General features: G+C 36.8%; 1 protein-coding gene across 2 annotated transcripts in view; it reads left to right on the top strand.

Annotated features, from left to right (window-relative positions):
• The window catches only part of LOC124619471 (DNA-dependent metalloprotease SPRTN), a 66,457-nt gene that overhangs the window by 27,072 nt on the left and 25,428 nt on the right, over positions 1-13,957 (top strand). For both annotated transcript variants that reach the window (XM_047145872.1, XM_047145873.1), the window contains one exon: positions 12,061-12,418. In XM_047145872.1, the coding sequence (XP_047001828.1) occupies positions 12,061-12,418 (358 nt within the window). The remainder of the gene's footprint in view (positions 1-12,060; positions 12,419-13,957) is intronic.

Here is a 13,957-nt window from a genome sequence, read left to right on the forward strand (position 1 = left end):
GCTTTTAGCTTTCCTGCGATCATTGTTGTAGATCACTTCACCCTTCATGACACAGTTTTTTTTTATTTCGTTCACTTTATTATGATTCTTTTGCAGGGCTGAAGTTTGAAATGTCAGTTACCAGGTTCTCTGAGTACTCTGGAAACTGCCCCCTTCCCTTCCTGTGCTCTACAGGTCAGTTCATTCTCAGCCAAATCACTGTTGTGTGGCATCGGAAATGTTAATGTATTTCTGATCAGCCTTCTTAATGTCACCCATAATTCATCAGAAAACTCTTATTAGTTGGGACAAATGAATGCCCCACTACAGGAAGTAACAATGTTATTTAATTAGGAGAGAGATCTTGAGCCAAAGGATTGCAAAGCATGTTAATGTTTCTTCTTGTTTTGACCACTGCAGCAGTTGTCAGTGTGCTTCACAGAATGTTAATTCCTTAGGTCAGTGATTGTGGATCTGTGGCACAGTGCTGCAGCCGTTTGGTTAGAGCAGAGATGGGTAAATGTCTGTTTTGCAATGCTATTTTATCAGCATGGAAGAACTTTGTGTGAAATTCATGATCACTTTTTGATGCTGAGGAAAGTTAGACCAAACTTCTCAAGCTAAAACAGTAGTAGTTCATGTAGATATGTCATTCCTTGAAAGTATTACCATTATTTTTAAGATTTATGTGGTATTGCCATTGATTTTACCTCTTCCTTGTAATGTATCTACAGGAAAAGAACCATGTCATCCACATTGTCCGTGCAATGAGAGTGATTTATCACATAACTTCTAAAACAGCCAAACAGCCTCTTCCTTCAGCGATGGAGAATTTGTTAAAAATAGTATTTGGCTGCTGCTGCAACACTCTTGGGTACAGTGACTCTCTCCATTTTTGAAACAGTTCGTCTTTCACAGAGAACAGTTTGCAGATGCACCAAAGAAATGGTGATGTGGAAATACAACTGAAAGCCAGAACTAAAGATGTAGTTGTTTTTTAGCTTTGGATGAAAGCACAGATGTAACAGATGTTGCTCAACTTGCTCAATGTGTAAGAGGTGTTGATGCTGAGTTCAGTGTAGTGGAGCAGCTCTTTGATCAGTACCAGTATAGCTATGGCAGGTGACTATTTTCTTGGTTAGGAAACACTATTGTTAAATGTGACATTTTTTGTTAAAAACTTCCATTGATTGTGACAGGTGGAGTTACTGCAACGATTGGTCCAAAGTCTGGTGTCACTGCTTTGGTAGAAAAGAAAGATGAAAGAAGTTGGTATCCATCAGGAAATATCAGTGATATACTGCATTCTACATCAAATTAATCTTCTGGCAAAATGTGCCAAAATAAGTGGCATAATCAACGTTGTTGTAAAAACCATTAATAAACTAAGATCACATGGCTTGGGACTTCGGGATTTTAAATCTTTCCTGGTGGAGGTAGTGTGATTGTGGCATGTTCCAGATTTTTGTGAAGCATGCTGGTTGAGTTGAGGTGCTGTTTTAGAAGATTTTTCAACCTGTGTAAACACAGCATTTTTCGTGGGCATGAACAAAATGCCAGTAAAAGAATTTGACAACCCCCAGAAGACAGTAAATCTTCCATTTCTAACTGATGTTAGAAAGAACTTTAATGTCTTGAGTACACCTTTACATGGTATACTTAAACTGATTACCGAGGCTTGTGGTGCGATATTGGGATTTAAGAAAAATTTATGTTGTTGGTAAAGTAAGTTTCAGAAGGTAATTTGTGCATTTTTTGTATGTTGCATTAGTTATAGGTGAAATAAGTTTTAAAAAAGGAGCTACTGAATGAACATTTTGATGAATTTGTTAAGGTGCTGCAAGCTTTGTTAGAAAACTTTTCCAGTAGATTTAGTGACTGAAATTGACTTTAAATTGATTTTAGTATTTTTATGACACCTTTTACAGTGGTACCTCATGGAATTCAGTTGGGGCTCAGTGACTTTCAATGTAGTCCAATGCTCTAGGAGAGGTTTTGCACTGCAGAAAATATTGAAATGTTCATGAAAACTTTTCTTGAACAGTCGCCACAGCTGTTTTTAATAGCAGCTAGAGTCTGCGGTATATTCAGGACCACATATTTGTGTGAAAGTGTTTTTTCAACAACGAAATTAACAACCAATATCTGTCTGGAGCTATGGGTACAATGACCAGTAATCTCACTTCAAAACATTGAGATGCTAGCAAAAAAAAAAAAAAAAAAAAAAAAAAAAAAAAGGGGGGGGGGGGGGTAGAGTGAAGAAGATAGAAGTTTCCTTTTCATAAGTAGGAGGTCAGCTCCTAACTTAAAACTTCTCAGTCATGTATTATTCGAGAGGAATTCTGCCTTGTACTGGACACTTTTTTTACCCAGACATGTTTCATCACTTTTTGTGTTGTCTTCAGTGGGTTTATTTGTTTATTTCCTTTCTGAAAAATTGTTGTTATATGTTAACCACTAAAGAAACTTTTGCTACAAATTATTTACATTTATAGAATGAGCGATTACTGTCACATCACTTTTTGTGTTGTCATCAGGTGTTTACTTGTTTATTTTCTTTATGTAAAATTATTCTTACACACTAACCTCTTAAGAAACTTTTGGACAAAATATTTACATTTGTAAAACGGACCATTAGTGTCAAATAATTTTCATTAGTTTGCATACAGTACAGACCTGTGACATGTATCGATGAATTGAGGCACTCTATGTTGCCCATTTATGATATGCCTAAAGATTCTAGTTCTGTGGTAAATTTCAAAATAAAGTGGATGTGTACATTTGTTTATGTAGCTCACATGAAGCTATTGGTTGTTTGTGCTGCCAGTTTTAGATCTGTACACAATTTACAGCCTGTCATCAGCAAACAGCAAAATATGTAGTTTTTTTTTTAATTGTGCATTTATGACTGAGAATTGTTGTAAATTGGGTTATTTAATTAGTAACAGCCTATACCAAAAATTAACAACAGAAGAAAATGCCACGAAACAAATGAACACCACACAGACACAATATCACATAATGGTGGCAAAAACTCTGTGCTTGGTAAACAAATCGTAGAAAATGCATATCTAACAACGGCAGCAGCAAAAGAAATAAGCATGTTACCTTGATACAAACAAAGTAAAAAATGCCACAATATATATTTAAAAAAAAACTGTGAGTAACATGCGAAATAACCTGATATATAGCAATCCTCAGTGGATAATGCCTAACAAACAGAAAATAAAAAAGTTGTGCTATTTGCAGATGTCAAGCTGTAAATTGTGTAATAGATCAAAATCTACCAGCATAAATAACCAATAGCATTGTGTGAGGTACGTAAAAACATTAGACACCCAGTTTATTTCAAAATTTACTGTGAAACTAAATTTTTAGACATATCATAAATAAGCTCCACTCGAATTCAAAAATCTTAGCAGTAACCCACGCGCTTTCAAATCGAAACTGAAGAGTTTCCTCATGGGTCACTCCTTCTATTCTGTCGAGGAGTTCCTTGAAAAATTAAGCTGATTTTCACTGTATTGCTGGTAGCGTTTGCTTAAAACTTATGGACTGATTTTCTTTCAGGTTCATGAACATTTATTTTTATCTGTTATTACTTTTATGTTGTAAGTTCATGTACTGACACGTTCCATGACCTTGGAGGTTTGCTCCTCAATTTGGTCCTACGGAACTTGACATGTAAATAAATAAATAAATAAACAACATAGAGTGCCTCACTTCATCGATACATGTCACAGGTCTGTACTGTATGCAAACTAATATAAAATATTTGACACTAATGGTCCATTTTACAAATGTAAATATTTTGTCCAAAAGTTTCTTAAGAGGTTAGTGTGTAACAATAATTTTGCATAAAGAAGATAAACAAGTAAACACCTGAAGACAGTACAAAATGTGCTGAAGCATGCTTTGGTAAAAAGTAAACATCAAAACGGTGTCTTGCATGAGGTGGAATTTCTCTCCAATTTTTCTTAGTAAAAACATGATTACGTAATGTATTAAGTTAACAGCTGGATAATAAAAAAGCATGTTTTCATTGCTTATCAATTTATGTCTATGCTATATTTGTCACTAGGAAATTAAGTTGACAAAAGTGATACTTTATTCTCTTTTTCTTGAACCTCAGTGGCAGACAGGCACATTGAAAAAGCCTGCTAGGTATTATTTAGCTTTCAGATTAAGTCCTTCATCAGATATTGACAGCTGCCATCCTGGATTTTCCACAGTTTGCATTATTGAAGGATGTGATGCATTCTAAAAACAAGACACTTGGAGTAATCATCATAAGAAATGTTATGAAAGTAATCATACTTGTTTTGAGACATCAGTCTTCTGACTGGTTTCATGTGACACACCATGAATTCATCTCCTGTTCCAACCTCTTCATTTCAGAGTAGTGCTTGCACAATGAATCCTCAGTTACTTGCTGAGTGTATTCCAATCTATGCTTTCCCCCTTTCTTACTCCCTACAGTTCTTTCTAGTACCATTGAGGTTATTGGCTGGTGCTTTAACCCTTTAACTGCTCTGGACGTGTTAATGCACGTGACTTTGTACCTGTCCCTGCGTGCTCTGAACGTGTTTACACGTGCCACCAGTCCTGAACGTGTCTTAACAGTCCACCTGATTTTCAACATTCTTCTGTAGCACCACATCTCAAATGCTTAGATTCTCTTCTGTTCAGTTTTCACACTGTCCGTGATATACAACCACACAATGCTAATCTCCAAACATACATTCTCAGATATTTCTTTCTCAAATTGTTTGAAACTGGTAGACTTCTCTTAGCCAGGAATTGACTCTCTGCCTCTGCTCATCAGCTTTTTATGTTGTCCTTGCTTCATCTGCCAGGGTTATTTTGCTTCCAAGGTAGCAGAATTTCTTAACTTCATTTACTTCATGACCACCAATTTTCATGTCAAGTTACTTGCTCCTCTCATTTCTGCTGCTTCTCATTACTTTTCTCTGTTTCCAGTGTACTCTTAATCCATATTCTGTACTCATTAAACTGTTCACTCCCTTCAACAACTCCTGTAATCATTCATGACTTTCAATAAGGATATCAGTGGTATCAGCGAGTCTTATCATTGATATCCTTTTGCCCTGAATTTTAATCCCACTCTTGAATCTTTCATTTCTGTCATTGGCTTCTTCAATATATGGATTGAATAGTAGGGGCAGATGACTGAATCCCTGTCTTATACCCTTTTTAGTCCAAGCACTTCATTATTGGTCCTCCAGTCTTGTTGTTCCCTCTTGATTCTTGCACATGTATATTATCTGTATTTCCCTGAAGCCTACCCCCTAGTTTTCTCAGAATCTCAACATTTTGCAACATTTCACATTGTTGAACACTTTTTTCTAGATCAGCAAACCCTGTGAGTGTATCTTGATTTTTCTTCAGACTTGTTTCAGTTATCAATCAAAAAGTCAGAATTGCCTCTCTGGTGCACTAAGATTTCCAAAAGCCAAACTATTCGTCATCTAACATGTCCTCAAGTGTCTTTTCTATTCTTGTGTATATTGTTATCGTCACTGTACTGGATACATCAGATATAAAGCTTTATGCACCTATCTGCCTTATCTGTCTTCGGAATTCTGTTGATAATATTTTTCTTGAAGTTGGAAGGTACATTGCCAGTCTCATAAATTCTGCACACCACATTTAATAGTCATTTGGCTACCATTTCCCCCTCAATACGTGTAGAAATTCTGTTGGAATGTTATATGTATGTTTTGCGCTACTTGATCTCAAGTCTTTCAGGGGTCTCCTAAATTCTGACTAATAATGGATCCTCTGTGTCTTCATTATCAACTCCAGTTTCTTCTTCTATCAAGTCATCAGACAAGTACCCCCCCCCCCCCCCCCCCCCCCTCGTAGATGCCATCAGTGTAGTCTTTAAATTTTAGTTACACGGTAAATCACATAAATCTAAAGGCTGTCAATTCAACTAAGTGCCAAAGTATTACAGTTAAAACAACTTAAATCGGAATCCATCATGCAGAAAATGTGGAGAAGGCAAACCAAAGACTGTGTTTTATTGGCAAAATTCTTAGAACATGTAACAAGCCTATTAAAGAGACTGCCTGTACTACACTTGTCTGTCCTCTGCCAGAGTATTGTTATGTGGCATGGGAGACTTCCCAGATAGGTTTGATGGAAGAAATCGAAAAAGTTCAAAGAAGGGCAGGTTGTTTTGTATTACCACAAAATAGGGGAGAGAGTGTCATGGATATGGCACAGGAATTGGGGTGGTAGTCATTAAAACTGAGGCATTAATCATTGTGGTGGCAAGATCTTTTCACAAAATTAAATCACCTGCTTTCTGGTCTGAATATGAAAATATTTTTTTGATATATGATTGACAGACTTAAGACCTACTATTCATAACTTAATCATTTAGTGGCTGTGGCTATTTCTGTATTCTGCTGATAAGAGCACTTGGAGAAAAGATCCAGGGCAGATATGGGAAATTATTTCCCTCTCTCTTGTCTTTTTGTCTTAGAAAATGTGTTAAAGTAGCCCCTGTTCTTCTGCAAATAGTTATTGTAACATCTGAGATAATTTTGAACAACCAGTTTAGTTTCCAGCATGGAAAAAATACTGTAGATGACATAATTAACTTTGTTTAGATTAACACCTCACTAGGCAAGAATTTCTATGACTTCAGAAAGCCCTTTGACTCAATAAAACATGCCTCACTGATTCACAAACTAGATAATTATGAGGTTAGAGACAGTCTGTTACAGTAGCTGATGTCATACCTATGTAACCTGAAGCAAAATGGAGAACAAGGACACGAGGTAGCCTTCTAGGCTGGATTCTTGATCCAGAGCCATTTTTGTTATGTGCTAATATTTGCTCATCTGTCACATTCCACCAGTTCTGTTTACAGAGTAAACATATTTATTAATTGAAAATACTGAAGCAAAGAAAAAGTCCCTGATTGAATCAGTAATATGATAGGTAGATTTGGATTATGGTTCTTGCTAAACAGACTAACTCTGAGCTTCTCAAAAACGAATGTGGTCCAATTTAGGACCCAGCTGTCAAAAGGACAAGAAATGCCACAAAAATAACATAGGAATGCAATATGAAGCTTCTAGAACTGGATCTAGATAAGAACTTATTACATGTTGTCGTGTGGTTATAATTAAACTGGCAGTGTTCTGAGTGCTGCGGGGTGGGCTGTTTACATTGCAGAACACTGGAACATTATAGGTATTCTCATTAATTGGTGCAGTCATGTAGTATGCAGGAAAAAATAATTATTCCACAAAGTTTTCCACCAGGTGAAAATACGGTGCTGTAAGCAGTCACAGTGTGGTGTGGGCGCAGGAAAAGAGGAGAAACGATCAAACACGCGCAAAAAATTGTTGTGGCATGTTTATCAGGATATGGTCACAAGTTGCAACATGTGTTCAGCATGGTCTCCTGACTCAGTGATGTGCTGTATTTGTGACAAGACATGGTCAACAGCTACCCACATCATATACAGTGTAATCGGAGCAGTATGTCACCATATGATGCTTCCAATCAGGTAGAACCTGGATACATCCCTGTTAGATGATGTAACCTTTCAGATATCCCCACAACCAGGACTCACATGGATTTAGATCAGGGATCTCGAAGGCTGCGAGTGTTGAAATTGTACAGAGATGAGGCTGTCATTACTGAAGGTTTCTCAAACCAAATCTTTCACCTGGCAAGCAACATGTGGTGTCGCCCATTCTTGCATGAAAATAGTGGTGTAGACACAGTTTTGTTCTTGCAAAACTGGTCCTTGTAATGTGTGTATGTCACTGTTGACCTTACAGGCCCACAAGGTGTCATTTCCTTTTAAAAAATCAGAGAGAATGAAGGATCTTGTGAAAAAATCACACCACTCGGTCGCATAATCTATGTGCAGTGGATATATATAAAGTGTGCCTCGTCTGCCCAAAGAATATACCCCAGTGACGCTATTCTTTCCTTGCGTACCGAAAAATGAGGGGCAAAGTCAAGGCATTGTAACCTATGTTGGAGCTTCATTTAGTGCACCTTTTGTTTCTTAGAGAGGTATTGGTGTAAAATGTGCCAGAAAATCTTTTGAACCATTGATCAGGGGAGAGACAGTTCCTGTGACACAGGTCGGGCACTGGCTGCAGAAGACATGTACTGCATAACTGGCTATGGCTATAGCAACAGCAACTTCTACAACTACTGCCATGGAACTGGCTGCATCCCTTTTTCTGTTGTGCACCACGTAGGCACTGTTTCTGTCTGTGATATTCCACAATGCAGGGCTGTTGTTGTTGTGACAAAACAACTTTATCAGTAGTGCATGGTCTTTCTTGCCAATAGCCATTGTGTTTTGTGTATAAAACTTTAACGTTCTTAAACTCTTTACCCAACAGTCACTTCTCAAAATCAACGTGCATCACCAAGCAACAAACAGTCCACTCATATCAGAACAGAAAACACTTCACATTATGACTACTTATAGTGCCGTACTTTCACCTGGTGTCAGAAAGTGAAACTATTATTTTTTCCACATACCCTGCGAGTGCACAGATTAAGGACATACCTATGATGTTTCAGCATCCTGTGGAGTATACAGCCTGCACCACAGCGTTCAGAACACCATCAGTTTAATTATAATTGCCCAGTACATTGAGTTAAGCATAGAGCTTTGCATTTACAATGCAAATATTATCCATTGCCATTGACACAGGGAAGACTGTGTACCACAGCAGTTTTAAATGTGTAATTATGTATCATATTTTTTGCTGGAGAAGTTTTAGTAATGTATTGCTCCAGACATGTGCAGCACACTCAAGACAATCATGCTGTCATCTATTTAAAACCATGGAATTTTCAACACCCCTTTGTATACCAATGAGATAGCCATATATTTATACAACAAATCATAATTATTCTCAGTAAATCAGTTCGATCATTTGTATAACACAAGAAATTAAGATAATATGAGTCCTGTTTGTCAATTAAAATTATATGGTGGCTCCCAAATACAAGAGAATGAAAATACTAAACAACGTGAAAGATAAGAACATTTGAAATGTTACCTAACTGTGAATTCTGTTCTGCACTTGGTGTCTTAGTGAGAAAAGTTTAGTGGAATGCTGGAAAACTGGTTTTATGGGAAATACTCTGACAATGTCCATGACATGGTTTTTCATTAACGTGACTTCTTCCACATTTATTGTCACTCGTCACAATATGATGAGCACTATCAGCGCTCGCATAAAATGTTGTTCACAGGCAGGCACTTTCAGCATCCTACTAATCAGTATGACAGTGGCAAATTATGTAGAGTGCACTTTCGTTTACATATCTTTCAATTGGATATCAAAGTTGACTTTCAATTACACAGTTATTGAGCATTACATACTTTCTAATCTTTCATAGAAATGAAAAGATGTGACTGAAGTGGCATTTACTCACAGATAGAGTCAAAATAGTTCATAAAAGGTAATAGAAGTTACTAAATGATGTTGACTGATAGCGGATTTTCACAGGAATGTAGGTCATGTACTGATCAAATACAGACTGAAGACTGTTGGTTGGGTTGTGCTATTTAAAAACTTGCCTACAAATACATTTGGATTTTGGGAAATACATATTTGTTTGTAGAACTGCTAGGCTATAATTTACATATTTGGATAAGTAATGTATTCCAGCAAAGCGTTGTTGAACAAAATATATAGTGGGGTAATAAAATGCAAAAGGTTACAGAACAATTGCAGATCTGTGCTGGAAATTAGCAATAATAAATACAGTTGCCATATTTGAAATTGTGATAAATTATGAAAATTTTTAATTAGTGACTTGTTTGATTAAAGTTGCATGTCATTTGGTCCAGACAAATTGTGGCAATAAAAGTATAGTGTCAAATTTGGCAATTAAACGGGTATAATGGGCCAGAAGGAAACAGTAGTTGTTGCGGTATCTGGATTTCAATGCTGATTATTTTTTTAAGTTAAATTGAAGAAGTGCACAATAAAATGGACTAACCCACAGTATTTAGAAATGGAGAGAAAGGGGGTTTTGTAAATCAGGCTGGAAAATATATATCTAATTATTTTAGTCTCTCTCTCTCTCTCTCTCTCTCTCTCTCTCTCTCTCTCTCTCTCTCTCTCTCTCTCTCTCTCTCTCTCTCTTTTTACAGTAACCCATACAGAATGGACCAGTTAATGTTTCTGATCCGTCATGGCCTTTATATTACAGTATAACATGAAAAATAATAATTGATAAGGAAGTTCAACATTATGTAAAGATTTGCTTGTGCATTATCAAATATACACAAATACACAATCACAAATCACCATTAACTGTAGTTAATTTTTTTCCTATTACTGTTAACATTGTATACCAGGCTCAATGTTTTCTAAATGTACTTATTCTGAAGGACACACACACACACACACACACACACACACACACAAAAACACACACACACGATCATTATTGACAATAATCGGTGATAGCAAACAATGTGTCATCATTAATGTTCTCAGATAATGTTTCTGGTTTAAGGTTCCTATAATGTGCATGTTGAACTGGTGGAATGTAATTTAGTAATTGCTGTAAATCCTTTAGCTTGACAGGTTTTATTAGTCTTGGTCCATCATATTTGAGAGTCAATGTCACATTAGTAATGAAAGGTGAAACACAAGCAATTCTCTGTGTTATATTACATCCTCTGTGATATTTAGGGTTTAGATCAGTGTCTGTTTTGATAGATCCTATACCCAGCAACAGATGCCAGCACTTATCTCCAAATCTTTCATTTGAGGGTTAACCTGTTTTTCCGTGCATGTTTTCAAATAATTTCAGTAAAATTAAAACATGTTACTGCAAAGTCTGGGTTCTGGTCTTTTTAATGGTTTGTTTCAAAAGTGCGATAGTTACTGATCAGCTTACTTGAAATTTGTCATTACTTTTAATTAATATGGTTTTTAGAAAACCTGAATATGCTCTTTTAATCTGCACCTAAAAAATTATTCTCTGAATAATACATTTGCATGGACTATGGTCTAAATACTGTTTTGGACAGATGAGGGCATGTACTACATATACACAATGTAGCTAACTAAGTTTAGATGAAAATTAAGAAATAATAGTTAGCAGGAGTGCAATAAGAGTAGATGGAAATATTCCAGCTCACTCTGTTTCCCATTCTAAACATGAAATTAGGTTTACCGAAAAAGAGCTACATGACACTCCGATACTGAGATGTTATTAGTTGGTGGAAAAGTTTGTACTTTAAGAAGGTTGATGATGAAAATCTTATGTAAATCTGACTTCATTTTCAGGACATAAATGTTAACTTCAGTATATCATTCCATCTCATTAGTGATAATTTTATATGAATTAATTGTATTACTAATTTTTGTAATGTTTCTTGCATTACTAATTTTTTACTTGTTTCTTGTAGTGTAATATGATGATTGACAAGTGAAGGTTACGAGCTCAATAAATCAACTATATTTTAGGTCAAATGCTGTAATAAGATTTCCCATAAACGCTAATATTTTATTCCAGTTGCTTTACATAAAAAGTTGGCATCATCAATAATATCCACCTTTATGAGAGTTTTCGTCAGCTTTGAATGCTACTTTGCGAAGTCTTTGGTGATAAGTATATTACCGCAGATGATTTTCATGAGACTTCATGTCACTGCTGTTGTTGGGGATTTACTTCTCTGTTGGTGGCATGTAGTTGAAGAGTTTGTCAAAGCATGCTAACAGGTTCTAATTGTTCTGTGGTATTGTTTGCTAACTAAATTTCCATATTGTCAGTCTCTCTTTTTTTTTAGTGTTTATCCCTTTGTATGGTGTCTGCTGTTTTCAAGGTGTGGCTAATTATTTCATTTCCATATGCACATTAATTAGATACTATGATTAAAGGTCAAACATCATATTTGTAGATGAGTTGTCTTAAAATACCTTTGTTATGGGTTTTTCAGGGAGTGTATTGTTATGCTGGTGTTAATGTTCCAGATTTAGTTTATCTTAATAAATTAAATTTGTTATACGTTTTGGCGGTTGTGTTTAGTTTATATCTCAATTTCAGCATGAAATGATACACGCCTACCTCTTTGTGACAAACAATGATCGGGACCGAGATGGCCATGGACCTGAATTCCACAAGCACATGTATCGCATCAACAAAGAAGCAGGCACCAAAATATCTGTGTACCATAACTTTCATGATGAAGTGAAGCTTTATCAGCAACACTGGTGGCGGTGCAATGGCCCATGCCAGAAGTGGCGACCTTATTTTGGTATGGTAAAACGAGCAATGAATCGACCTCCTGGGCCCACTGACTTTTGGTGGGCAAATCATCAGGCCAAATGTGGTGGTACCTACATAAAAGTCCGCGAGCCAGAAGGTTTCTCTAAAAAGAAAACAGGTCATGCACCAGTAAAAGGTGAGTGACCTGCCATTAACAGCTGTTAGCTGAGAATTGACAGTGAATTCATGCTGAAGGTTGAAATATTGGTGCTGCAGCAACAGTTGGGATTACATAGTATTCATATATCATCCATTTGGATTTTTTAAGATTTTATTTTACAAATTTATAATGTTTCACTCCTTAAGTTTTTGTTCAGTCAAGTGATACAGTTTATAAATTTGCTACAAACCACATAAATAACATTTTTTAAATGTAAGCAAACTATATATTTCTCAATCTATTCTCCATGCAATGTAATGCACCTTCTTGAGCAAATTTCCTTCTTTAAAATTATTCATAAGAGAAATTTACAGTCTGTGCATTTGATATAAATTAATTTTCATTTAGCGATTTTTGGGCATCAAATGTTGGGAATAAGCTTCGTGTGTAACAATTTTGAAGCCTTCGGCTATCACTGTCACCTTCAAATGAATGGGTTCATTGTTCTAATGCAAGAATTGACTTCATTTGCTTCTATTTCAGTGCACTAAGTGAACATCTCAGTTACCTTAAGCAACAAGAGCCCTCAGCATTCTTATCTTTTCCAAATAACAAAACGTGGTGACATCTGACAACTCCCAAAAATCTGTCACCATAGACATATTACAACTTATTGTCTTGTTTCATTTACACGAACCTTCTGTTTTGATCGCTGACTTTTTATTCATGTGAGATCGATTGTCAAATATAATGCCCCGTGATCATATTCCCAAGTCGTAATTATTTTGGAGTGAAGGAAACAACTCACTGAAAAGTGAAAGCATTAGGTCATCAGCAGATTGACATAATAGAATGAAATGTCCCTAGTTTTCAGACGAATCCTTTCTCGAGCTTGAGTTCAGATACCTATGTGCACACACACAGCTCCATTGTGCTATCTGAATACACTGCAGTCGTAGCGGGTAGATTGAGGTGAGGGGTTGTGTCAAGTGGTTTAGTTGAGGGGAAAAAAGAGGTGGTGTGTGGAAAGGGAATTTGAGGGAAGGTTTCTGGTGGCTTGGAGAGATGCAGAAAGTGTACAAGATAGGAATGCAGGAGGGAGACGCTGCAGGTGCATGGGATAGGGATGTGACACCTGGGTAGACACTGGAGCCAGTGGTCCCTCTGAAACAGCCCCCACTGTGTCTGTTTGTAGCTGGTCAAAATGACGGGGCTTCCTCCTGTCATGAATGCGAATGACGCATAGGGGTGGCCCTGGTGACACTTAATGATGGCAGGAACCCAATTCATCCTGAACACAGAAAAGCGCATGTAGCCAGAGCTGTCACAGAGCTAGCGAGGCTGACGAATGCATCATCAGGTGCAGCAGATGGAGGAGGATCGGTAGTTGGCATCATTGTAGCAGCTCTGCTGGCTCTTGTCTCCCACTGGAGTGAAAAGTTGTGAACTCACAAAATGGTTTAAAGCAGCTCCAGGGGACCTCCAGATATACACTTTCGCATCTGAGCTTTAAATGTCCTAACCATGCTTTCAGCCTCGCCATTAGATTGAGGATGGAATGACGGAGCTGTGAGA

The sequence above is a fragment of the Schistocerca americana genome, chromosome 6 (assembly GCF_021461395.2).
Source record: "Schistocerca americana isolate TAMUIC-IGC-003095 chromosome 6, iqSchAmer2.1, whole genome shotgun sequence".
NCBI lineage: Eukaryota > Metazoa > Arthropoda > Insecta > Orthoptera > Acrididae > Schistocerca > Schistocerca americana.